Below are 24,085 nucleotides of genomic sequence, written 5' to 3'. Positions count from 1 at the left end.
TAAATAAGGCAAAGACAAATACCTGATCAGCTTAATATTGTTTTGGATTGAGGTAATCGACAATAACAAAGGACAGAGACGGCTTCCGAGAGCACCAAGAGACCGAGCAAACCGAACGCGAGTCTTCAACAAGTAAAACGCGTGATCGTAGATCTATTAATTGTACTTTAGTCTATCCTTTCGAAATATATATATATATATTGTACTTATAGTAATTATAAATAAACATGTTATTATTTTAAACCAACCTACAATCCCTTGCATCACTTATGAAGAGAGCGAATATTATGTCCCATACTGTGCCTGTCGTTATCATTTTGTTAAAGTAAAAAGAGTAAATACATGAGATATATCATATTAATACCTTTGACATTCCAGTTGATCAGTGAAGTCTAGCGAAGTGTGTCGTTGTTAGTAATGTCGGATACTTTCAAATAAATATTTCTAAAGGAAATTCCACTGTCAATCACGGTAAATGTATTTAACTTTAAATTACTTCCACTACTTGTGAAAAGTATGTGTTTCTTATCCGTTTTCTACATCCGTACATTTTAATTATTGACGCAGTGGCAACATTAATTCCTGGTTTATATCATTAATACCAATAGTCGTATTCTAATAAAAACTTTATGAAAAATGTAACTTACAGAAAGAGTTATATTAACTTTTGTTTATCCTTTCCTCATGTGTTAGTTAAAGTTTAATAATATACAATAAAGAAATAATAAGTAATATACAAGAACAAAATTAATTTTTTTTCACAATAACATGAAATAAACGTTAATACTTAAAAACTAGGTAATTTAAGTGAACGAATAATTAATGAAATAAAAAAACTAAATAATAATTAATTTTTCTAAGTATTTTTCATTACCCAGATATTCTTCATGGATCCATTGTTTGCAAATTATCTGGATCCAATCACACACTAGGCCCTTTTTATCATAATAATAGAGATTACATATTGCACAATAATTATGTACATTATCGGCAATGTGGCTTACCTCAAAACGTATTTCAAACATTTATATTTTTTTTATACACCATTTAATGCAATGCCACGTCACAATTTAAAAAATTATATTATTCATAGAGAACAAAAATCTTTATTAATCATGTGTAATAGTACGAAAAAATACATTCTAAATAATAATAATCATTATTTTCTAAGCTGCAGAAATTAGATTTAATATGCATTTTTTCAACTTACTATGATATTTTCAAAACTTCTGAAAAAAATAAGAGGATATACGTTGTGGTTGTTACTAATCTTGTTACACTTAATGCAATAGTAGCTACACCGACAGTTCATTTAAAAAAATACGAGATTGTGGCATCTTCCCTCGACTTACCCTATAGAATATAAATTTTACCTTGTCGAAACACAAATATAAGTACAGTTGACGACGATTATGCACGTATGGATAAATGAAAGAGTGGTGGGTTCAGGGCGATAAATTATTAGTATTTATACAAATTTTTAAATCCTGTGTTACAATCACATTAGATACAATCTTTCTTTCTTTCTTTTTTTTCTCTCTTTCTCTCTCGCTTGCTCTCAATAATGATACAAAAGGAACATATATGAGTGTACATAGTTGATAATTGCTCATCCAAGCTGCCGCTTATGCATGTGCAAAAATAGAAAAGATTGGATAATTTTTCAAGTCTCAAAGAGAAAAACTGTACCATGCAACGGAGGCAGTAAAGCAAAGAAAGAGCAACAACACGGATCCGCTTCTCTTCTTCTCAGCTAAACATTACAAACGACGTAAAGAGTAACGCTATCCAAGTACATAACGCGAGAACAAAAATAACTTGACAGTCGCGCGTGAAACGAATCTTAAAATTAGCAATTTATTACTTTTGCACTAAAGTTTTTAAATGTTCAACAAGATAATTGCATTCCACACGCATCAACATGCACTCTCACGATAAAGTCGTTAGTTTCTCTCACGCAAAAAGAATATACGTACAATATTAAAAGCCACAGTCATTCTCTCTTTCGCTCAACTTTCCGTATATTTGATTAATGATGCAGCCTACGTGTCTAAATGCGATGACGAAAACGACTCTTTTACTCCCTCTTTTTTTATGCAACTCAAAACGAAATAACAATGATGCTTCCACTTATCACATACAATAACGTATCATTCTCATACATACCGTATAGTTAGGATAGTCTACGTAAAGGACATTCACTATCTTGTATCATGTGAAACTTGCGTGGAAACATCCAGCGTTTCCTTCAATCTTACGACTTAGTCTTCCGATTATAATCGATCGTGTCTCTCCGATATAATCGCCGTTACGATTATAATCATTTCCGTTACGTCTGCGCTCTTATCCGTGATTACGAAAATAATGAAGTATAATTTATTCCCCGGCTCCAATACGTGTTTCGATTTTCTTCTTCTAACTTATGACGTAAATCTTTTCTTAGATAAATTATCGTAAACTTTCAAACAACGCCGATTACATCACGTGCAACTTGACCATTTCTTAATGACAAATGACTCGACTGACGATAAATTCAAACGAAGATTTCTCATTAACGATAAACTGAGATAATCTTGCTGAAACTCATAAATTGTGTGGCTTTTCGAAATTACGCAGGAAACCTTTGCCGTTTATTTAATCCTCGTTTCGTCTTTTCTGTCGTCTTTTTATCGTTTACGGTACGGCTCGTGCAACGCGTTCTTAGGGAACTTAGCCGCGCTTTAATCGCAAGGGTTTACAATGACAATCTTTTTTTTTTTCAAGTCTTAGCTAGACATAATGGACGTCAGTATTAACATCGTAATAATTCAATAACATGTGCAGAAACATACAAACGAGAGACAGAAGTGCGAAATCCTGGGAAAAGCCCTGCACGAGGACGCAGTGAGTGCATAATTCGTTTCAAGTCGATATTTCACCTTTTCAGTTTAACGTTGATTGAGATACCTACGACTCTCCGGGTACATTAATAAATATTACATGTGTGTGTGTGTGTACACATGTACATATATATAAAATGAGCGATATCTACACGGGTATACCCCGAAACTGATTGTACTCATTGAAATTTGAGAAACAAGTTTAACAATAAAGAAACGCACATTACGGATGCGCGGAATGCGCGCGGAGAGTCGCTATCGAATTGCTCGACTTGGTGAAAAGCTCAACGCCTTTACTTTTGTCTGAAACATTTTGACAGAAATGTTTACAGAAATATATAAATATATATACATATCCTCTTGATATACATTTATATATTTATGCGTATACAGAAGCTTAATTGTAAATATATCGCGCTTCACTGAATGAACATGAGCAATATTTGGACATTTAGAATAATAAGCTTGACCGCTATACCGAGCAGCATTCCGTGAAGCGAGCGCTAACATTCTTACAACTAGACTGCTAAAACTACAGAGTAAATCGGTACAGATAGTTTAAGTGTGAACCTGGCTGTATCTCAGGCCGAATTAAGTCGCTTTCAGATTTCGTGACGACAACACGCGCGCTTCGCACCGACGGACGCGCGAGAAATTTATTTTATATTTCATAAATACTATACACACGTAAAGTTGTTAATCGTTAGTGTATTAATATAATTATTAATATAGAATCTTCATTTAGCATATATATACGCACACATGTATAGTATACAAATTATGCACATATACGCGTGTGTGTGTATATAGATGCAAAGGAGACTTATAGAGTAATTATTAAAAACATGTATCAACAATCTCTATTTCTATCCACGAATAGAGTCTGCATTCGCGCATGCACACACACGCACGCAAGCACGCACCTCATTGAAAAAAGCAGTGACAATTTGACAAATGTTAGCGCGCGTTATTATTAATAACTGCAAAATGAACAATTGGCTCTTAGTTAATTAATTGGTGACTGACATAGAGTTACGGATATCAAATCGTATAACGCGTAAACGAGTTATGGCAGAGATGGAGCTTGCCCCCTAGCGAAGCAAGATTTCCTTTCTTTCGTTGATACAGCCGCAAGCGAAGCGAACTCGATGAACCATTTATTCGGGACTGTGACGGCGCTGATATTTCGGTGAAAGCAGTTTCTCGATACGATATTATATACACAATAAATTAACAAGGAGCGACGATAATGCTTAACGACAACCTTAATTGCATTGCGGCAATTGCATATCGAGTGCTTTGATCTTTCACACATTCCCACCGTGGACGCCCGCAGAAAACAATTCAAGGGGGGAGGGGGTCCTCTAAAGATAGGAAACTCAAGGAAAATTTTTCATTTCGAAATTTATTATAGATATATAATTCATGTGCATTATTTATTTGTTTTTTCTTTTCGTTTTTTTGCTCAAGATTTAGAATTTTAACATTGCAATTTTTCAATTCCAGATTTTGCCCCTCCTTGCCCCCCGCTCCGGGCGCCCATGATTCCCACTATCTTAATAATTTATAGTATGCAAGATGTTTCCGCGACGAATAGACGTTTGATTTTGCTGTGTGCTAACAAATAGTTTTGTATACATGTTATCGTATCATATATTATATTATGTTATATTACGTTATATCTATATGCCTGCGCGTGACAAAGCGTCCAAGTCACAAATAAAAGTACGAGCATTGATTGCATTTTCTCCTTTTTGCACGACGCACACTGGTGAATGCACTGGTGAATAAAAATAAATTTAGAATATTTAAATATCGAGACAATAAAACGATTATGCATCTGTGATTCACACACATATATATATAGTGCATACATGTGTAGTGAGAACTGGTGATAAACGGTGATAAATTAATTATTTACCGCTTCGCGCGGGTCGGGTCATTTATTATGTTAAAGAAACAAGAAAGGAAACAAGTATTTTATAGAGTAGCGAAATACACAGATATTCCAATTGCATTTAATACAATCTATTACGTAGAAAGATGGATAAATGGACATCTTCCTATTATGGATTTTTTATTATTCAACTTTCTTTCGTTATTTTCTTATCGTTTTATATATTCGATAGTCTCTCGTGATGCACGTAACGGAATCATCTTGTACATTATAAAAATTATTGCAACTAAATGACACTTTACGCTTCTCTCTCTCTCTCATCCTCTCTCAATGAAACGCCTTATAAAACTACTTCGTATTGTACGCGAGCTATCGAATACCATGCTCATCATGGATACGAGATGTGCGCTAATGTTACTTTAGATATATTAGATATAAATGAGATCGTGTAAATACTGTAGCCCGAAGCATCAAATCACTCCCAATCGTCTCCATGCTGGAGCGACTTTAATACGCGGTATTGTAATTTCGAATTAGTAACTTTGCACAATTAAAACAACGAATATCCACATCGTCCGTGCGCACAGTTAAAGCATCTCATGCGATATGTCCCCCTCACACGACAAACGTTACATTTTATACGGAAATAGTTTAAAACTTTTCGGAAATATATATGTATATATGTGTATCCAGCTGACGGAAGCCTGTGGATTTGGATATAGAAATCCATAAAGCTACGCAATTAAAACTCTAGAATCTTTTTTCTCTCTTTTTTTCTCGCTTCTCATCGATTTCCTTTTTTGATTAGTCTCGCCTCTCGTGCACGCGTTAACACGTGCGCGCGATCGTCAATATCCCTTCCGGTTTCACGTTTGATTGACGCACAGGTAAATAAAGATTGTCCGCTTGTTTAAAAATTCATTTCGAAAGGTGAAGAAATTAATTGCCCTTCTTATCCTTGACAAACGTTGGACCGCTTTCGTGCGTGCTCGGATGGACGCCATCACTGAGATCGGTTTTATATCTTTTGAGCAACTTTTTCGTTTCCTGTTGTTGAGTCTCCGCGTTGCCCTTAACAGTGCCCTTCTGCTCGGTAACGTGCACCTTGTGCCTCTGCTCCAAGTTTTTTTGTGAATTTTGCGCACTCGTTCGCGGCGCGGGACCCGATTGAGTTACGTTCTCCTCCGTATTTTTGTTGCATTGCGATACCTTGCTGCCACTGGCCGCAGCCTGGCGTTCGTCACTCCGAGCTTTCTCCACATCTTCCGCTCGATGATCACTACACGTCGACGAAACGCAATGCTGCTTACTCTCGCACTTCTCCGCACTCATCTCCTTCGACGACGAGTAATCGTCGCTCTTGACGCCCGTCGGAGAGTCCTTCTCCTCGGCTATTCGCGGCAATTGCGTGCTACCGCAAGAGTTTGATATGCTAACGTTGCTCAAATTGATGGATATATTATGAGTCAATTTCGAATAATCCGCCTTTTGTTCGCTCGATGCCTTCTTCTCGACCTTTGCACCCTCATTCGTCTCCTTGAAACTGTCGTTGGATTCATCCGAGATCTCGCTACTATTGTGGGACGATTGCGCGATGGTAACGCGTGGTGTTACCTTTATGACGGTATTCGCCAATGGTGATATCGACGTCTTGCTCTCGGCCGAGCGTGGGTGAAGCCGATCGGGACTGAGCGCTCGTCGAAGTAACGGTGAGCCTGGTTCCGCGGACTTTGGTCGTCCGTATCCCTTCTTTTGACTGTTTGGCGTCGATAAGCAAGCCCCTAAACGACACACAGTAGGGCCATTAGAACACTTACATTTGTTACGTACCAGAGTTGGGTAATAACTAGTTAAATAGTTAAAAGTTATTAATTTTTTTAACTTAACTTAGTTAAAAAAAAATTAAAGTTACCCAACCCTACTTGCATACCACTACTACTATTCGCACCACGGTGTCGGAAATGTTCTCTTTTCGGATACCTGGACTGTAAGACTGCGTGGTATTGGAGCTACCGGGTTGATGACCCGTCGGGAAAGCCAAGGGACTCGGACTTCTCGTCGGACTAGCGGGAATCGGTGACGGGCTTGGCGTTCTGGCCAGTGGCGACAGCGGTATGTGACCAACGGATTTTCTGCGATTCGGCGAATGAATGTTCTTCGCGGCCGTGTGCAACTTGTGTTTGAGACCGTGAAGCGTGCTTGGACGTTGGTAGTGCGACTGGTTCGAGATGCCCGTCAAGTTGCCCACGGACGTGTTGGAACCCGGGGACGAGGAGTTTGGACTCGAGCACGGACTGGAATTCCCGGTAGAGTGGTACGAGTCCGAGCTGGGTCGGTTCGTCGGCGGGGACGGGCTGCAAACTGATTTCGAACATGCCGCAAAGTACGGTGACGTCTCCTGCGAGCGGGTAAACGACTGGAACGATCGGCTAGGCGTCACCATCGAGGGCGAACATATCCCCGCGGCCATCTGAAAAAGTTAGATGCAATTCTTTCTTGATCGAACAAACGAGAAAATTCTCGAGTTAGGAACCACCCTCAGTCTTTGTAACATGTACAACAATTTGTGTATGTAATTACTATAGCGGAAATAATTAAATGCGAAATAGCATTCGCGCGAAAGCCGAACACTCGTGTAATCGCAAAAGAGACATGTGTTGTTTAACAGAATGACACAACGGAAACAACGGTTTTGCGGTAGCGGAAGTCGAAATGGGAAAGACCAACGAATGTATAAGAAATCATACCATAAGTGGAGGTTTGCTGTCGCTGGACAAAATGGGTGCTGACAATGGACAACTGATAGTTAACGGCTGCAAAAGAAAATGCACTTAACGTAATCGGTGTGTTGCGTATATGTTGGTGCCTTGACCGATCCTCTTTCTCTTCTTTCTTTACATACATATTTTTTTCTCTTTTTATTGTGATCCTGATTGTGCAAAATTAAACTAAGACACTGAGAATCTCGACGGATAATTATATACAACACGAAAGACATCGTTGAGACGCGAAATCACATTTAGCAATTTAGCCGTGTAGAAAAAAAGCGAAATTTTGTAACGCAGTGTATACCTGCTGCATCTCTACGCTCGCTCGTTTCGAGCTTATTCGTTTAAAGAGGGACGTTTTCCGTTTCTTGTCCGAGTGATCTCGCTTTTGCTTCCGTTGTTTGTGTAGCGTCCGGCGAGCGAGTTTACTCTGCGCGAGATCGCGCCTCCTACCGCCCGTCTTGATGCTGGTGTTCTCCAATGGCGTGCTACGTAGTGTCACGTGGTCACCGCCACTCAGCATCAACTGCAACACTTGAGTGTGATACAGGCCCTGCACCGGTTCGCCGTTTATGTGCGTTATCAAATCACCCGGTCTTAAGCCAGCTTCGAACGCCGGGCTGGATTGTTCGACTTCCTGTAAAAAATTTGCCCAAGATAAATTGAGATTTTCGGCTCACTTTTCACTTGAGTAAAAATGTCTTATCCGATTAAAGGAGAAACGAATATTCGGCGTGGACCGTTCGTACGTGCCATTACTAAATGATGCATCGTATAAAAATCGCTGTCGCCATAGTAAACCCTGATGGTGTGTACGGTAAAACCAAAGCCACACGGTCCCCGACGGATGATAATGGGCGGTTTCAGACTAGTAACGAGAGGGCTCAGCTCGCGGCAGGGCGAGGTATCCCGCGAGGACGCCGTAGACGATCCACCGGGCGACTCGATGGGTTGAGCATTTAGCGGCGCGTCATCTGAAAAAGAAAAATCACACGTTTCAAGTGAGAAGTGATCGAGAAAGAAAGAGAGAGAAAGAACAATACGTACAAGAAAAGTCGCTGGTCGGGATCACCAGTGATAGTCCGCTGGTCGAGGCGGATTTGATGACGGATCTAGACTTTTGTCGGGCGGATGGCAGCATGGATATGGCACTGAAGGATTCGAAAGAGTCGGTGCTGGAATTGTGCTTGTTCTCGTCCGCTGCGTCTTTATTCGCCGCCGAGAGATCCAATCTACGAGCGAAAATAAAATTGTTCCGTCATTAGTATTAAGCTCGATCGCTTGATTGTCAAATGATGAATCGTGAATTCGAAACGAGTGCGCTGGCAGCTATACCGAGTACCGTCGATCATAAATTACGTATTAATATATTAATATCTTAGACAATATAAGTATGGACCACATCAGTGGCTATGTTCAGGACTTATATGATCTAAGATTAATACGTACATGTGAAATTAAAAGTAAAATAAATGTTAAAAGGGAGAACGTGTTCGCATAACAAGGATGTAATTGAATGACTCACATGTGTTCATCGTCAACGGATATACTGAACCTGGGCAGCTTTTCACGCGAGTGCGTATGTCGCTTTCTCTGGATCTGAGGGCTGATATCATCAGACTCGGTCTGCGAGGAGTCGGGTGTACTCAGGTTAATCGACGTTCCCTCTGTCTGAGTACTTTTGATGATCGTCAACTGAGATTCGTTGCTCGATGAAATCGCAGCAGCGGGAATCGTGGAAATCGCGCTGCTGGACGACGACGTGCTGGCGTTTGATTTGTCGGTTCTATTTTGATTCTCGACGCAGGAACTGCTCTTTACCGTGGAGACGGGTGGTCGATGCCTCTCGGACGATTGCGCGGACGACTGATCGGCCAATTTGAACGGCGGTGTGACCGAAGGCACGTTCGATCCGAGGGAGAATTGCGCGACCGTGCCCTCGAGCTCGGTACGGAACGGCTGTTTCCTCGAAATGTCCGGTTCCGCGTCAAGATTTAGCTGAGGAGGACGAGTCTGCGAGATTTTGCGCGATTGAGGCGAATAAGAGGAGAAGGATCCAAACAGGGGGGAATCGTCGGTGTCGTCCGTATCGTCGCCCAGGTCGTGGTTGTATCTGTCCATACGAGCTGAAACATTACACGGCCACGAAATATTACAGCGCGAATCGTACGACGAAGAATGAACGAATTTCACAATTTCAGGGAGAACTGTCATTTGCCATTTACAAATTTGTTCTCATCTCAGACTCTGCCACTTACTGTCAAAGTAACTCGTGTCCTCATCGTTAACCAGTTGTGGGACAAACTCTGCTTTCTGCCTGAGCAAGCTGTTCCAGTTTACCCCATAAAAATACGGATGTTCCTTGACCTCGTGCGATCCACCAGTTCCCAATCGATCCCTAGGACTCTGATGTAGAAGAGCCGTTATAATGTCCTTCGCCTCGGGTTGGACAGGCCAGTCGTCTTCGTCCGGCCATTCGATGTCGTCTGAAACGAAATGAGATTTATCGATCGGTCATTGTCGATATTATACTCGATGAAGAATCACGAAGAAACTCACCGTTTACCGTGTGAGCGAACAATTCCTCTGGTGTCTCGCCAAAGAAGGGCACGCATCCAATCAGAAACTCGTACAAAATAATACCCATGGACCACCAATCGACCGGTTTGCCATAACCCTGGCGCAATATAACTTCCGGAGCAATGTACTCTGGTGTGCCAAACACCTGCTTGTCCGAGAATTGCCGTGTATCCCGATCAATGTAACCCTCGTAGAGATTCGTTGCCACTTGAAACGATTATACGATCATCAGAAATGTTTGCGAATGCGTTTATTTTACCGCGATAATACGATGAAGAAACTTGCTCGTCGCACTTACAGGACATCAGACCCATTTTACTCAGGCCAAAGTCGGTAAGCTTAATGTGTCCCAGGGCAGTGATGAGTAAACTATGGAGAAAGGAGAAACAATAACAACAATTCCGTTGTGTTTTTTAACAAAATTATTTATCGTAATAATCTTTACTTGTCAGGCTTCAAATCCCGATGTACGATGCCGTAACTGTGCAAATATTCAACAGCCAAGACAGTCTCCGCGAAATAAAATCTCGCCATATCCGGCGGCAGCGGACCTATATTCTTTAAAAGATTTGCACAGTCTCCTCCCTCTACGTATTCCATTACTAAGCACAAATGTTTCTGAAAGTTTACACAATGCCACGTTTGATGACTCGCAATCATGAGCAAGGACGCGCAATGTGATGCCTGTGACGTACCTTGGTCTCGAAACTGCAATACATGGAGACTACAAACGGATTATCGGTGAAGCTCATTATGTCCCTCTCGGCGAACACCTGTTCCACTTGATTCCGTAGCATCAGGTTATTTTTATTGATCTTCTTCATAGCAAATCTCTGTCGAGCGGTCTTTTCTTTGACCAAATACACCGCGCCGTAGGCGCCGTTACTAATGAGCTTCAGCACTTCGTAGTCACTCTCGCACGGGATACGTTGACACTTGTCGTCATCCTTGTTTGGACTCGACGTCACTTGCAAATTGCTGTCGCTGGAACTCGCCGAGTCTTCCAATTTATTCAAATCTTCTTGCAATTCTACAAAGAATTTGCGTAAGAAATGCGCTGGTGCTTCATAGAGCTTGCGAGTGGTACGAGAGTAAGAAAAGACATACCAGATATTGGATCTCTGTTTAAGGAGAGCTTCGTAATGATATATTGTGGAATATCAGTTTTGATTCCCGCACTGACTTTAGCCTGACCCTCAGCTTGCTCGAGCAAGTGATAGAATTCCTCGGGATCGAATTCCAAACACTCCAAAAGACGAGCTGGTCGCGATATAACTAATAAGAGTTTCTTTATCAGTCCCGTTAGTCTCGTTGCGGCTTCCAAAGATTTGTCCTTGGTCTGTAAACGGGGATGCGAATGTAATAACGAAAAGTCTAAAGTCTTGATAAAATTGTGCCTCACCGATGCTTCACGTACCTCCATTAACAGATGTTCCAAATTTTCACTCATCTCGTAAAAGTATCTCGTTGTAATTAACTTTTCTTGAGATTTTTGTAAACAGTCTCTGGCCATCTCGATCACCTGATGATGAACGAAGCGTAAAATCGGTAGCGAATCCTGCGTCATGTTAGCCACAACCTCGTACTCATCGATCTCCTTATTCTCATTGATGAAATTGGTTAACCGTTCTTCCATTTGTTGCGTCGCCTGGAAATGATTAGCGATTACATCGTAACAGTCGAATTATTTAATAATTATTTTTACAAAATTTTAAGTCGCTTAACCGTCCATCTGTCCATCGAACGGATCTAACGAATCGTACCTTTGGAAATCTCTCCTTGTACAAAGTGTTCATCATGACAATTTCATTGTCAAGAACGGGCGATCGACTGGGACTACTGAAAATTCCACGAGAATTACAAGCGATTAATACACTCGTGTAGTCGAAAGCAGTCAATCACGTGGTTTAATCTCGATGAAGAGACGCAACCGACAGTGACTGAATCTCGTCAAGAGAAAAGATTTTTTACTATAGAAATTATAAATCGCTAGTAAGTCATTAAAATTGCTCATATTTTAGTGGATTCAGACATTTTTCGCAGCGAATTTAATTTATTAATTATTAATATTGATTCATGTCGATTCTAATTAGAATATTAGCTGTGTTTTAAAAGTCGAACAAATCCCGTTAGCGCACAGTTGCCTCAGTTAGAGGATTTTATGTCCGAACATCGAGACTATTGCCAGGTCCACTAAAATATGAGAAAAGAGTTTTGTATCATCTACGCGCAACGTACCTCAAACTACGGGAACGTGGACGATGCAACGGCGATCGACGACCCTCTTCCTCGAGACTGAGAGACGCGCTACCTGGAATACTGGACATGCCGGAACCTGGGAAACCTGGATGCGAAGAACACGGTGTTCCAGGTTTGGAAAAGTGGCAAGATAACATACGCAGCTCGTCCTTGGTGGGAACGTTCGGCAGTTGATGCAAACGCTCTTGGCTCGAGTATTGCGACTGATGGCATACAAACGACAAATTACGATCGCGGTTATCGCGCGAGCAGCGATCGATCAGCGCATACCAATGAACGTACCGAGACATTACTGGAACCAGGCGTCGTTCCATAGCCGCTGGACGGTAAACTGGCAACTGACCACCTTCTGCCGTCGCCAGTTCCTGTAGCACTTGCGCCAATTCTTGAATGATGCAACAGTGTATTTGTTTCAAATTATTACGACTTTTGGGGAGTTTCGTAAAGAGGAGTAAATTACAGGTAACTACGCTCTCGAAAAGTCACTACGTAAAGACTTGGAAACATTTGTTTATCAGGCTTTTGCTCTTCCTCATGTGGACTTTGCACAATACCATTTTCCCCTATTTTTATACCATTTTTCTGACTCTTCTATTTATAACAACGCGAGAAGTACATAACATTTCCAATAACGGCACGTTGTCTACTTGAGCAATCGCAGATCGAACTAATTTCAATGTCCCAGTGAAATAAGTACCTTTTAATTGGAGCAAAAGCAAAGTGTGGACTGGATGACATCCTAGGACTCTCTAGAGGACTGCCTACAATCGGGACGAACGCTAGATTGGGAGAAAACCAGTTGCAAAAATTAATCAGAAAATATAGACCTCTTCCTCTCTCTCTTTCTCTACTTGCTAACTATAAGCAAAATGGTAGGGCATAAAAAAGATGATAATGTACTTGAGATATTTTGAGTCTAATAAAATCAAGGGCATGTTGTGGGCGTGTCGAGAAGATATTGTTAAAAAATGTAATAAAATAAATAATACAAATAAATTGCTTCAGCTTCACAGGCTCTGGCCGAGTCTGTGAAGCTGAAGCAATTTATTTTTATTATTTATTTAATGGTCATTTGTGTGAATGTGTGAAATAAAAATTACGCACCTGATAAGGGTGAATGGCAACGTGGTAAAGTAGGCGACGTGGTCGTAATGAAAGATTTGCGATGAGCTGCTTTAGCGGTACGACGAGGAATGTTAAAATCACGCTGGAAAAAGAATAAGTGTCACTACTGAGACTTGACTCGTAAGAGAGTCAGGCACGAGTACCGCTAAATACTGACCATGTGAACCGATAGAGAAGGTGCCGACTTTCCAATTGCAGAATTTCTCATTCGTACAAGATTCGACAGTTCACCGCTGACTGAAATTATACAATTTTACGTTAATATAACATTTTGTGCAGGTAAAAGAAATGATTTCGCTGGATAAAAGAAATGATTATTAGCATAAATTGAAAATTTGAAAGACAGATCCAGGTAATGTGAAGTAAATGAACCAAGTGTCACCAACCAGGCCGAACCGGAGCCTCTTTGCTCTCGACTTTTGGTGGGATTGGACGTTTGTCTGCTTCCGTTTCGACATTACAGTTTGCAGTTTCATCTGTTTCATTCTGATCAAATACAAGTACCCTGGCAGAGTTACCGTGCGACCGTAATCGTGGCCTACTCGGCCTGTTCCTTGTCTGATCCATGCTTTTGTCTGCCACTGCTGTATTCGATGAGCGAGACAACTAGAAAGGTGGAAACAGTCGAGTCATAAGAACAACAGTTGTCACAAGATGGATTTGTTATATTATATGTGTACGTAAATAGATTTGTTTGTTATGTATTGTTGCTTTGTAATATTGACAATTTCTTCATAAGCTTCGATTTACGTGATTTCACTTAATCTCGAATGCACAACGTACGAAATGAAGAAAAACTCGGCTCGTACGATACAGTACCTTTCTGAAGATGCTCAATGAGAAGAAAAAAATCCAATGGACAGAAAATGTGTACGCGTAACCACGTGCAGTCTCGATCCTCTCTCGTACGCCCTTAACACCTCTAGAAATCTCTCTGAGCGACAGCTACGACGTCCCATCCCGAGGTTGATACTTTCCGGAGGTCTCGCGAAAATACATTACGCGAGTGAAAAGAAGTTCGAGGAACGAGCGTCGTCGTCGTCGACGGCGCGACAAGGTACGAACCGAGATACCCGAGGGATCTTCCTCGCGTACTGGAAAGTACGCGAAGATGACAGTGAAAGGGAGCGAGGGATGAAGGGAGGAAGAGCGAACACGCACGAAACTAAGTGCACGCAACGACGACGACGACGGTCAAAGGGATGCGATTACCGGTTGTCAGAGCCATCTTTTCTAGCAGCGCGAGCTTTCCCGAAACACGAGAGCGAGCACATCCCACGTGCTCCCGCGATCACAGTCGCATTATCACTGTCGTCGACGCGAGGGAGAGTTAATTACGAAAAGTGATCGGCGAGAGGTGGCCATGGGTTCCGTGACTCATGATGGACAACACACGCACACGAACGTATACACGTATACACGACACGAAACGTCGCGAATGAAAAAGCGCACACGCCACGCACCGCGCACGCTCGCAACTTCGTCGCCCGGCGATTCTCAGTGGTGCGCGCGCGCGTGCGTTTCATGTGGTTCCTTGTAATGGAACTCTTGCATCGCCATTTTACATTTTGCGGATCTCTGAAAAGTCCTTTCAGCAACTGCGTTGCGTCCGTGTTCCTCCATTTATAATCGACAGATACTTATTACGTTATCGTGAAGAAAAAAGGGAAGAAAAAAAGTTAATTGCAAAAAAAAGAAATATCTATGGAAGAAAATTGACGGAGCGAACATCACCCTTAATGTGTGCGCATAGGCGCAATGAAAAGAGTTGCAGTTTACAACCGTTGATCATTTTAATAGACGAATAATAAGCCAAGCTTCCGCGTGTAATAAAGAATGAACAAAATAAAGTTTCTGCTAAATCTATATTTTTTGTTTTTTATTTTTTCGCTTTCCTAGCTTTCGTGAAGCTTTATCGCGTGTGAACGTTAGCGCTAAATTTGAGACGCGTTTATGCTATTCGTTTCGCTCTCGTGCACTTGTAATAAAATCTGAAAATAAAATGAAAATGAAAAGCCCGGCTTGTGTTTTGGAAAAAAAGAGAGGTACAAATATGTACATGCAGGGACTAGCATGATGTAAAAAGAAAGGTGTATCATAGCCACATTGGCCGGTTTCAGCGCACACAACAGTTGCGGGAGCGCTCATTGCTATTGGTATATTCCTTTAGATCTGAAGGTATAGTCCAATCATAAACACTAATTACTGAGCGCTCCCGCAACTGTTGTGTGCGCTGAATCCGGCCATTCAGCAGACTCAACAGTTGGGCAACGTTACTAGATTTTCCGCTGGCACTCGATGTTGATTTGTTGGTTCTAAAAGTTAGAACCAATTATGTTCGATTGCTACTAAGCGGTTGAGTCTGCTGAATGCGGCCAATGGCTCCATATGCCTATTTTAGGGTACGGTCCAAGTCACGCTTCGAAGCGCTTCTAGACACTTTCTATCTTCTTCTCATTTGACAGAAGGAAAAGGATAGAAAGTGTCTAGAAGCGCTTCGAAGCGTGACTTGGACCGTACCCTTACAGGTAAATATTCGGTTCAATCTATTTAATATTAATGAAATATAGAAAATTTTTTACTAAAAGACAAATAAAAGGTTAACTTCACAAGTAAACAAAACTTTTATGAAATGGTAATTTATATTATTTTGACAGATGAGAAAAGATGTAAAGTTAACCAATTGTATATATTGGAAAGATACCGGGTTGTGCAATAAGAGGATGTAAAACTTCATCTATACAAGGTGTTAAAATAAACAGATTACCAAGAGATGCAATAAAAAGGAAAAAATGGATTACGAATTGTGAAAAACTTGGTGGAATGGAGAATTGGTCCCCACTTGACACTGCATCTTTATGCGAAGTATAATGTTCTTTTTCAACTTTAATCAATAGGACTGTTCGTTTTCGTTGCACTGCTGGGGCTCAATCATGAATCTTTTTCTCTGAACTCGTGAAAATAAGTGAAAAGTTTCATTGACGAATTCAATATTCATCAATGAAGTTGTTCACTTTTCACGAGTTTTACACTAGAGGAAAAGATTCATGGATCGACTCCGAAAGAGACAAATATAAGGTCTGTTCTTTTTAGTTTCACTGCTGAACTAGTGCAATACATTAAAGTGAGACAAGTATATTTTTTCTCACTCTAACTTATTGTACCAGTTCAGCAGTGCAGCCAAAAAGAACAGACCTATACTTTCTCTTTCACTCTTATTGCACTAGTTCAGAAGTACAGCGAAAACGAACAGACCCAGTACTCATATTTATAGTTTTATATATCGATATTTGTAGTGTTCATAGTGTTGTGTATTGACATTTGACATCAAAATTCTAATATATTTTATGTTGCTCTCAATCCTTTAGTATTACTTCATAACTGATATGTGGGAAAAATCACGCGTAGATGGGAAAAAAATTGAAATGCGACGCTGTCCCAACAATATTTGGAGATTTAGTATATCAAGTGAAGGAAAAAGTTGATGGAAGTTAGTGTGTAACTATTATCATAAAAAATATCAGTGCTGTAATGATTAATAAGTCCAATTCCTTTTTAGAAGTGATAGATGCTGACATAAAAGAAGTTGTTTTGGTACAAGTAGATTCTTCGACAAACTTCCATTTTCAAGTAAAAGAAAATGTGAGTTTTCTTCCATTACATCTGAAGCTGTTACCAAAACATCTAAACTACCAGAACCAGTGAATACAGGTGTGTAGCAATGCTCTGAGCTCTTTATTTGTTTTCCATTTGTGTGGATTTTTAAAAAAATGTAAATTCATTCTTTAACCTCCTAAACTGTCTAAATATTTAGATGTAGATAAAGAAAATATTTAGATGTAGTAGATGATAAGGTAAATGTCCCTATTTGTGACCATGACCCTATTTGTGACCACTCGTGGACTTTTATTAAACGAATCAGAAGTTTTAAGCAATTCATCTTCAAAAAAAATCATCATGTTTGGCGATATTAATCAGCTACGGTTTGATATCGTTTCAGTGATATTTGACAAACATATATTTGTGAAAATGTGACATAAAAGTGCTTGTGTCGCCATCAGTGGTAGATCGAGCGTATGTGTGTCATCACGTTAGTAGATGTGGTGGTTGTTACTGCACAGTCACAGTCTTGTTACGTCGTCACAACCAAATGTTCAAAGACAAGTTTGCGCAAAACTATAAGTGAAGGATTAATGAGTGTTGTGCTATTTGTGGATTCTGAAAAAGGTTGGTAGTTTTGAGTATATAGACGAACGTTACAAATGGGTACAACAAAACACGCATGTCTCCATTTGTGATTAGCTCAAGAAAACTAGTCATAACTGTAATTTTCACTGCTTTTTGTAAAAAAAACGTAATTAATACCCATCTCCATACGCTTCTAAATGGGTGGGAGATGTATTTGTACGAGTAAACGGAAAAATATTCTATATATACTTGTGGGAAAACTCTAGTGACAACGCTATCACTTTAGGTTAGGTCACTAACTGGGACATCGTGTGTTTTGTACTCGATTTGTGACCATGGCTTCAAATTACTTATTTATTTACTTACTTGTTCAATTACTTATTGAGTGATTTCTTTATTAAATACAATACAATATTTTATTCTAATATTACTTGACTATTCATCGCTAAATAGAAAACAACAAATGTAATAATCCGATTATAGGGCAAAAACGAGATCACTAAGTACACGAAAAATCTGTTTTGAAAATGTTTTTCAAAATTTTGCGTGGAAATTTTAACAAAAATATATCCTATTTCTGAATTTTGATGATATTCATGAGATTTTGAATTCTGATTTATAGTTGCAGTTTCAATTCAGTATAATGGGTAAAATCCGAAAGAAATGGTCAGACGAAGAACTCAAAAAGGCACTCGCTGATGTTCGTTCTGGAAAGTCAGTAAATGGTATTAGCAAATCAAGTGGTATCCCTAAATCAACGCTAATAGCAAAATGGAAAGGATATCGACCAATTGGAAAGAGATCAGGCCCACCAACTGTATTATCTACTGAGGAAGAGGCAATAATAGTGCGCTGGATGCTTTATCTCAGTCAACGAGGTTTCCCAGTCACAAAAACACAACTGTTATATAACGTTGGTTATTTAATCAAAAAACTGGGTCGAAAAACACCATTTACTGATGGACTACCAGGGCGTCATTGGTGTGAAGCGTTTTTACGTCGGCATCCGAACATTTCTAGTCGCATAGCTCAAAACTTGCCCAAAAGTCGAGCATCAGTGACAGAAGATATTCTACGCAATTGGTTCAAAGAGGTCGAACAGCATTTAGCTGAGAAGCAGTTAATAGACATCGATGGAGCCCGGATATTTAATTGTGATGAGTCTGCTTTCTATCTTTGTCCGAAAGGGGAGCGTGTGCTGGTCAGAAAAGGAGATAAGGCAATTTATAACTTCACGCAAAATGACGAGAAGGAATGCTTGACGGTGCTATTCATGACAAACGCTTCAGGCACATTGGCTCCCCCAATGATAGTTTTTCCCTATAAAAGAATTCCCTATAGCGTCTCGCAAAGTGTACCAATTGATTGGGGTGTTGGGAACTCGGAAAATGGATGGATGACGGCCGAAACTTTCTATAAATATATGAGTAACATTTTTGAGCCATGGTTGACAGCACAGAACATTGAGAGGCCGGTTATTCTGTATGTCGACGGACACTCTTCATATATGACGTTACCGACTGCCGAGTTTTGTATGGACCATCAGATAGAACTTATAGCATTGTTCCCGAATGCTACACACCTGATTCAGCCGCTTAACGTTGCTCTATTTCGAACTCTTAAATCCAGTTGGAAAGACTGCATACATGACTGGCGAGTGCAAAACCAGAGGAAGTTACGAAGAGAAGATTTTGGACCGCTCCTCAAAGTCGCTATTGAATGCATAGAACTTCCAAGGGTGATGAGCAATGGTTTCAGGAAATGTGGCCTCTTTCCATTTTCAGCCGATGCACTCCAATACAATCAACTGCTGCAGAAGACAAAAAATGATAAGACGACTCTAGTAACTTCGAGACCAGAACAGAATGCTGAAAATCATTTATTGTTTTTTGAGAGCAACATCGAAAAAAATTTATTGGACAAATTCAGACGTGCTAATGAAACTGGAACCTATAGCGGCAACATCGAAGACCTTGGCCTCTTCTTTTTTTGGCAAAAGATTTTGAAATTATCAAGTAACAATTTTAATAAGTTTTAATTTTTTAAAATTTTCTTAAATTACTTTATATATATATTATATAATATATATACATATATTCCAAGGATAATTATGATTATTCATGAACTTAATCGCGTGTTGTATAACTGATTTGATTTTGAAATGAATTTATTTTTTAATTCGTATTTGAAATTGCTTTTTACGGAGGCCCTTCTAGTATTCCAAGTACTAAAGACTCTAATTCTACTTCCGATCAAATCATTGACATTCTTGTCATAAGTGACTCAAATCAGAATCGTGACTGTAGCACTAGTCATGAAATTTGTACCTTAGAATCTAGTTCCAATGTTGCATTCGATCGACTACAAGATAATTCAGTGTATCAAGGCATGGAAGGAGAGGAAAACATTTCGCCGCTAAAGAATACTGAAGACAAATCGACGGACAAGTCACTCTCTCAAGAGTACTCCAGTTTTCAGCTTGACTCGATTGACGCCGAAGCAAATGAGGGCCCAAATGATCTCTTGCAGATCGTAAAGGAGAACGAAACAGTACCTGCAGGACCGTTTCAAGCCAACACTGATGAAGATACGACAATGAATGAGTAAATTTGATAAATTTACTTTTCTTAGCACAATTGGTTTTAATTGTTATATTCAATCAAAGTAAAATCATTCGCTTTTTCAGAGCATTTAATGCTAATGTCAATGCCACTGGAGATATGCAACCAGTTTCAGTGAATTCTATCGTCAATGACAACGGTAGATACTTACAAGTACATGTTGAGATTTAATTTAAACGTTTAATATGAATCGTTTAATCTCCATCTTATCTCTCAGATTGCTTGGATGTTCCTTCTGATATCTCAGATGTATTCAAAAAGGCTATATTTTGGCCCCACACAAATAATTCAGCAACGAAGAAACGTGCTCTAAAAGTCAAACTGCCTTCAGTGGCCACTTCGTCGGCCTGGCAAGAATATCACCGAGTGAAAGAAATGGAGAAAAGGCAACGTCAAAGTGCGGTCGAACAGAGAAAAAGAAAATGTCAAGAAACGGCTGAGAAGAAAAAGCAAGAAGCAGAGGAAAAGAAAAGAAAAAAAGCGTTGCAACAAGCCGAAACAGTCACCCAAAAGAATAATAGATCAAGCAGGAGAAATGGACGTGGGAAATAATGTGCATATTTTGTTTTCTAATAACTAAAACTGATTTCTTATTTTCTATTTATGAATAAACGATAATTTCTATTTACGAATAAAAGATAATTTCTTATTTTGTATGTATTTTAATTTTACATTCGATCTGATCACCGGTCACTAAAGCCCGGTGTCCACGATGCTAGAAATCGGTCCGAGTTCTCGGTCCCAGATCTCGGACAATAATGTTTACACTCGAACAAACATAGATAGCGCTGTAATCGAGTTACGATTCTAATTTCAATCTGTGTCATATGTACCAACATGAACGCCAAATCGAACAAAATACTAAGTTCTAACCTTAAAAAGAAATTGTAAATGCTTCGTTTGTATAGTTTGTGTATAGTGTGATTCTATTCTGAAACAGTAAGTATAAATAAATATTTTTAATCGCGGTTTTTTAAGTAAGATTTGTAAATTGTATGATACATTATTTTTCAGCAAAGACAATAATTTATATGTTTTGATTTTCAGAAATTTAATACAATACGAAATCTTCGAAAAATTATATTAAAATTGTGTACTCATATTTTGTCTGCTACAATGTCTGTTAAATTGAAGCAATTAATCGCAATTGCTTCACTAGTTGAAATTGTGGAGGAAGAAGAAAAGGATACAATAAAGAAAGTACGAGAAAAAAAACGTCGTCGAATATGGACACGGGAATGGATATCCCAAAGAAATCGCGAATTACGAGGCACAATTAATTTAGCTCATATAGAGCTGAGAAATGAGGATGCTGATTATTTTCAAAGATTTTTTAGATTGCGACATGATTTATTTGATCGACTTCTGGAACTAGTAACACCTTATATACAACGTCAAAATACTAATATGAGAGAATGTATATCTCCTAAGGAACGATTGTCACTAACTCTGAGATTTTTGGCTACTGGTGAGAGTTATAGAAGTTTAGAATATTCAACAAGAATTCCAGCATGTACAATTTCTCGAATAATTCCTGAGACATGTCGTGTTATATATGAAGTTCTTCGAGACGATTACTTGCGGGTAAATAAGAATTTACAATTAATAAAGATATATTGTGACATATGTATAATAAATTGTGTCTTCGAAATGCTTATTATTAAATAATGTATTTAATGATTTTTATAGATACCAACTACAACTGCTGAATGGGAAGAAATAGCAAATAAGTATCTTGAAATGTGGAACGTTCCAAATTGCATTGGTTCCCTCGACGGTCGACATATAGAATTTAAAGTACCACTTCAAGATGGATCATTTTATCGAAATTATGAGGGAACGAACAGTATTGTTCTCTTAGGATTAGTCAATGCCCATTATCAATTCATGTATATCAATGTCGGTGTTAATGGTAGGGTAAGCGATGGAGGGGTGTTTCGTGACAGTGACTTATCGCAATTTATAAATGATCCACAAAATACACTTAATGTGCCTAGAGATAAACCATTACCTGGTATGAATGAACCTGTTCCTTATGTCATTTTAGCTGACGCTGCCTTTCCGTTACAAAATCATATATTAAAGCCTTATCCATCACGAAATTTATCGTATGATGAGCGAATATATAACTATAGATTAAGTAGAGGTAAAAGAATCGTCGAAAATGCGTTCGGTATTTTAGCAAACAGATTTCGCGTTCTTTTAACACAAATTTACCTTCCTGTTAGGACAGTTCAACAAATAACTCTTGCATGTTGTGCTTTACACAATTATCTTTCTAAAGAAAATGCTATTTACTTACTTGGAGCTGTAGACTTTGAAAATGTAGAAGATCGAGCTGTACTACATGCTCCATGGAGAAATGATAACGTACAGTTACGCAATTTAGAAATTATTAATGTAAGACCTAACAGAAATGTAATGCATATTCGTAACGTTTTTAAAGAATATTTCAACAGCGTTGGGAGAGTGGAATGGCAAGATTTTATGGTTTAACTTTCTATCAAATTTTTATATATGTACTGCTGTTTATTATAAATGTATTATATATGTATTGCTTAAACTTTTTATGCATATATTAATAAATATATAATCTTACATAATTAAATGTATTAATATTTTTTATTATAACAGATACATAACAAAGATAAATTAAACGCCTCACCATTCTTCTTCTTTTCGTCTCGAGAACTCTCTAATGCTTTAAATTAATCATACTTTTGTACCGATGCTGCAGAAAACAATATATAGGAATTCGTGATGCTTAAAACTAAGATAATACTCTTTTTCATAAATATAAAAATAAAATTTTAAATATATGACAAACGTACATTAGATACATCTTTCTCTAACGTCAACGCACAAAAATCAAGCCATATCGTTCATTTTGTCTCTGTATATATTAATCACTATCTTTGGCATACGCGTATCGACATCAATAAAGAAATTAAATGAAGAACAAAACAATCTTTAATGGTTTAACCATACTTTTGCACCGTTGCTGCAAAAAAACTACGTAACGAAGAATTCACAATGCTCATAATTAGGTAACGAATCGCTCTCTTTCATGAATATAAAAATAAAATTTTACATACATAACAAACTTATATTAGATGCATCCTTCTTAAACGCAAAAATCAAGCCAGATCGTTCATCCCGTCTCTGTATATATTAATCACTATCTTTGGCATACGCGTATCGACATCAATAAAGAAATTAAATGAAGAACAAAACAATCTTTACTGCTTTAACCATACTTTTGCACCGTTGCTACAAAAGAACTACGTAACGAAGAATTCACAATGCTCATAATTAGGTAACGAATCGCTCTCTTTCATGAATATAAAAATAAAATTTTACATACATACCAAACTTATATTAGATGCATCCTTCTCAAACGCACAAGAGTCAAACCAGATCATTCATCCAATGTTTGTATATATTAATCACTATCTTCAATATCAATTAGATTTATAATTTTTCTCTGTAATCGTTTCAGTTTCTTTTGGTCCGAAATTTTACGCAATTCACTTTCTATGTATAAAATCCAATGTTTTATACCATCTGGTTTTTCAGTTTCTGATATTGACTGAAGCGATTTGGAAGCTATTGTCCAAAAATTATTTTTGTCTGTACAAGTTTCGTTTGAATATACAGATTTTTTTCTTTTTTTTTTAATTAGCGATGCAGTATTGCTTGATGTACTTGAATTAATACTGCATGATGGTGACTGAACATTTGGATTGGTGTTTTCTGTAAAATAAAATT

General features: G+C 38.7%; 3 protein-coding genes across 8 annotated transcripts; 2 read left to right on the top strand and 1 right to left on the bottom strand.

The window, feature by feature from the left end:
* Nucleotides 1–1,444: 1,444 nt before the first annotated feature.
* LOC105282346 (microtubule-associated serine/threonine-protein kinase 3) lies at nt 1,445–14,938 on the bottom strand. Of its 3 annotated transcripts, none has more exons than XM_011344255.3 (22): nt 14,328–14,938; nt 13,895–14,114; nt 13,666–13,745; nt 13,488–13,590; nt 13,081–13,162; nt 12,666–12,768; nt 12,363–12,586; nt 11,888–11,963; nt 11,542–11,772; nt 11,232–11,463; nt 10,820–11,154; nt 10,570–10,742; nt 10,423–10,493; nt 10,104–10,331; nt 9,803–10,030; nt 9,070–9,670; nt 8,592–8,776; nt 8,298–8,518; nt 7,849–8,181; nt 7,524–7,589; nt 6,757–7,246; nt 1,445–6,557 (listed from the first exon to the last, which is right to left on the bottom strand). In XM_011344255.3, exons 2-22 carry the CDS (start codon nt 14,073–14,075, stop codon nt 5,716–5,718), a joined length of 5,085 nt encoding a protein of 1,694 aa, XP_011342557.1. In that variant the 5' UTR covers nt 14,076–14,114; nt 14,328–14,938; the 3' UTR covers nt 1,445–5,715. The 3 variants fall into 3 exon arrangements, with proteins under 3 accessions (XP_011342557.1, XP_011342558.1, XP_019888236.1); XM_011344256.3 differs by having other exon boundaries at nt 9,100–9,670; XM_020032677.2 differs by lacking the exons at nt 7,524–7,589; nt 14,328–14,938 and having other exon boundaries at nt 13,895–14,075.
* Nucleotides 14,939–15,928: 990 nt separating this feature from the next.
* Nucleotides 15,929–19,880, top strand: LOC105282349. Of its 3 annotated transcripts, none has more exons than XM_020032670.1 (6): nt 15,929–16,036; nt 16,166–16,373; nt 16,877–16,998; nt 17,068–17,219; nt 17,509–17,735; nt 18,319–19,880. In XM_020032670.1, the coding sequence occupies exon 6, from the start codon at nt 18,340–18,342 to the stop codon at nt 19,732–19,734; it is 1,395 nt and encodes a 464-aa protein (XP_019888229.1). In that variant the 5' UTR covers nt 15,929–16,036; nt 16,166–16,373; nt 16,877–16,998; nt 17,068–17,219; nt 17,509–17,735; nt 18,319–18,339; the 3' UTR covers nt 19,735–19,880. The 3 variants fall into 3 exon arrangements, with proteins under 3 accessions (XP_019888229.1, XP_019888231.1, XP_019888230.1); XM_020032671.2 differs by lacking the exon at nt 15,929–16,036 and adding an exon at nt 16,093–16,107; XM_020032672.1 differs by lacking the exon at nt 16,877–16,998.
* A 168-nt stretch (nt 19,881–20,048) lies between these two features.
* Nucleotides 20,049–23,719, top strand: LOC105282348 (putative nuclease HARBI1). 2 transcript variants are annotated; one of them, XM_026971265.1, is made up of 5 exons: nt 20,049–20,299; nt 20,383–20,456; nt 20,535–21,256; nt 21,365–21,901; nt 22,007–22,321. In XM_026971265.1, the coding sequence occupies exons 1-3, from the start codon at nt 20,085–20,087 to the stop codon at nt 20,867–20,869; spliced, it is 624 nt and encodes a 207-aa protein (XP_026827066.1). In that variant the 5' UTR covers nt 20,049–20,084; the 3' UTR covers nt 20,870–21,256; nt 21,365–21,901; nt 22,007–22,321. The 2 variants fall into 2 exon arrangements, with proteins under 2 accessions (XP_026827066.1, XP_026827065.1); XM_026971264.1 differs by lacking the exons at nt 20,049–20,299; nt 20,383–20,456 and having other exon boundaries at nt 20,933–21,256; nt 22,007–23,719.
* The last annotated feature ends 366 nt before the right edge of the window (nt 23,720–24,085 follow it).

This window comes from Ooceraea biroi, chromosome 7, assembly GCF_003672135.1.
Source record: "Ooceraea biroi isolate clonal line C1 chromosome 7, Obir_v5.4, whole genome shotgun sequence".
Taxonomy (NCBI): domain Eukaryota; kingdom Metazoa; phylum Arthropoda; class Insecta; order Hymenoptera; family Formicidae; genus Ooceraea; species Ooceraea biroi.
Note: the sequence above shows the minus strand (reverse complement) of the source record. Positions and strands in the feature narration are given on the sequence as shown.

Coding starts and splice junctions, on each gene's coding strand:
- LOC105282346 (XM_011344255.3), bottom strand. CDS start 14,075: ATGGATCAGACAAGGAACAGGCCGAGTAGGCCACGATTACGGTCGCAC. Junction 11,464..11,541: donor TGGAACATCTGTTAATGGAG/GTACGTGAAGCA, acceptor CCCCGTTTACAG/ACCAAGGACAAATCTTTGGA. Junction 7,590..7,848: donor CGAGCGTAGAGATGCAGCAG/GTATACACTGCG, acceptor TTTCTTTTGCAG/CCGTTAACTATCAGTTGTCC.
- LOC105282349 (XM_020032672.1), top strand. CDS start 18,340: ATGGGTAAAATCCGAAAGAAATGGTCAGACGAAGAACTCAAAAAGGCA.
- LOC105282348 (XM_026971264.1), top strand. CDS start 21,434: ATGTCTGTTAAATTGAAGCAATTAATCGCAATTGCTTCACTAGTTGAA. Junction 21,902..22,006: donor TTCGAGACGATTACTTGCGG/GTAAATAAGAAT, acceptor TGATTTTTATAG/ATACCAACTACAACTGCTGA.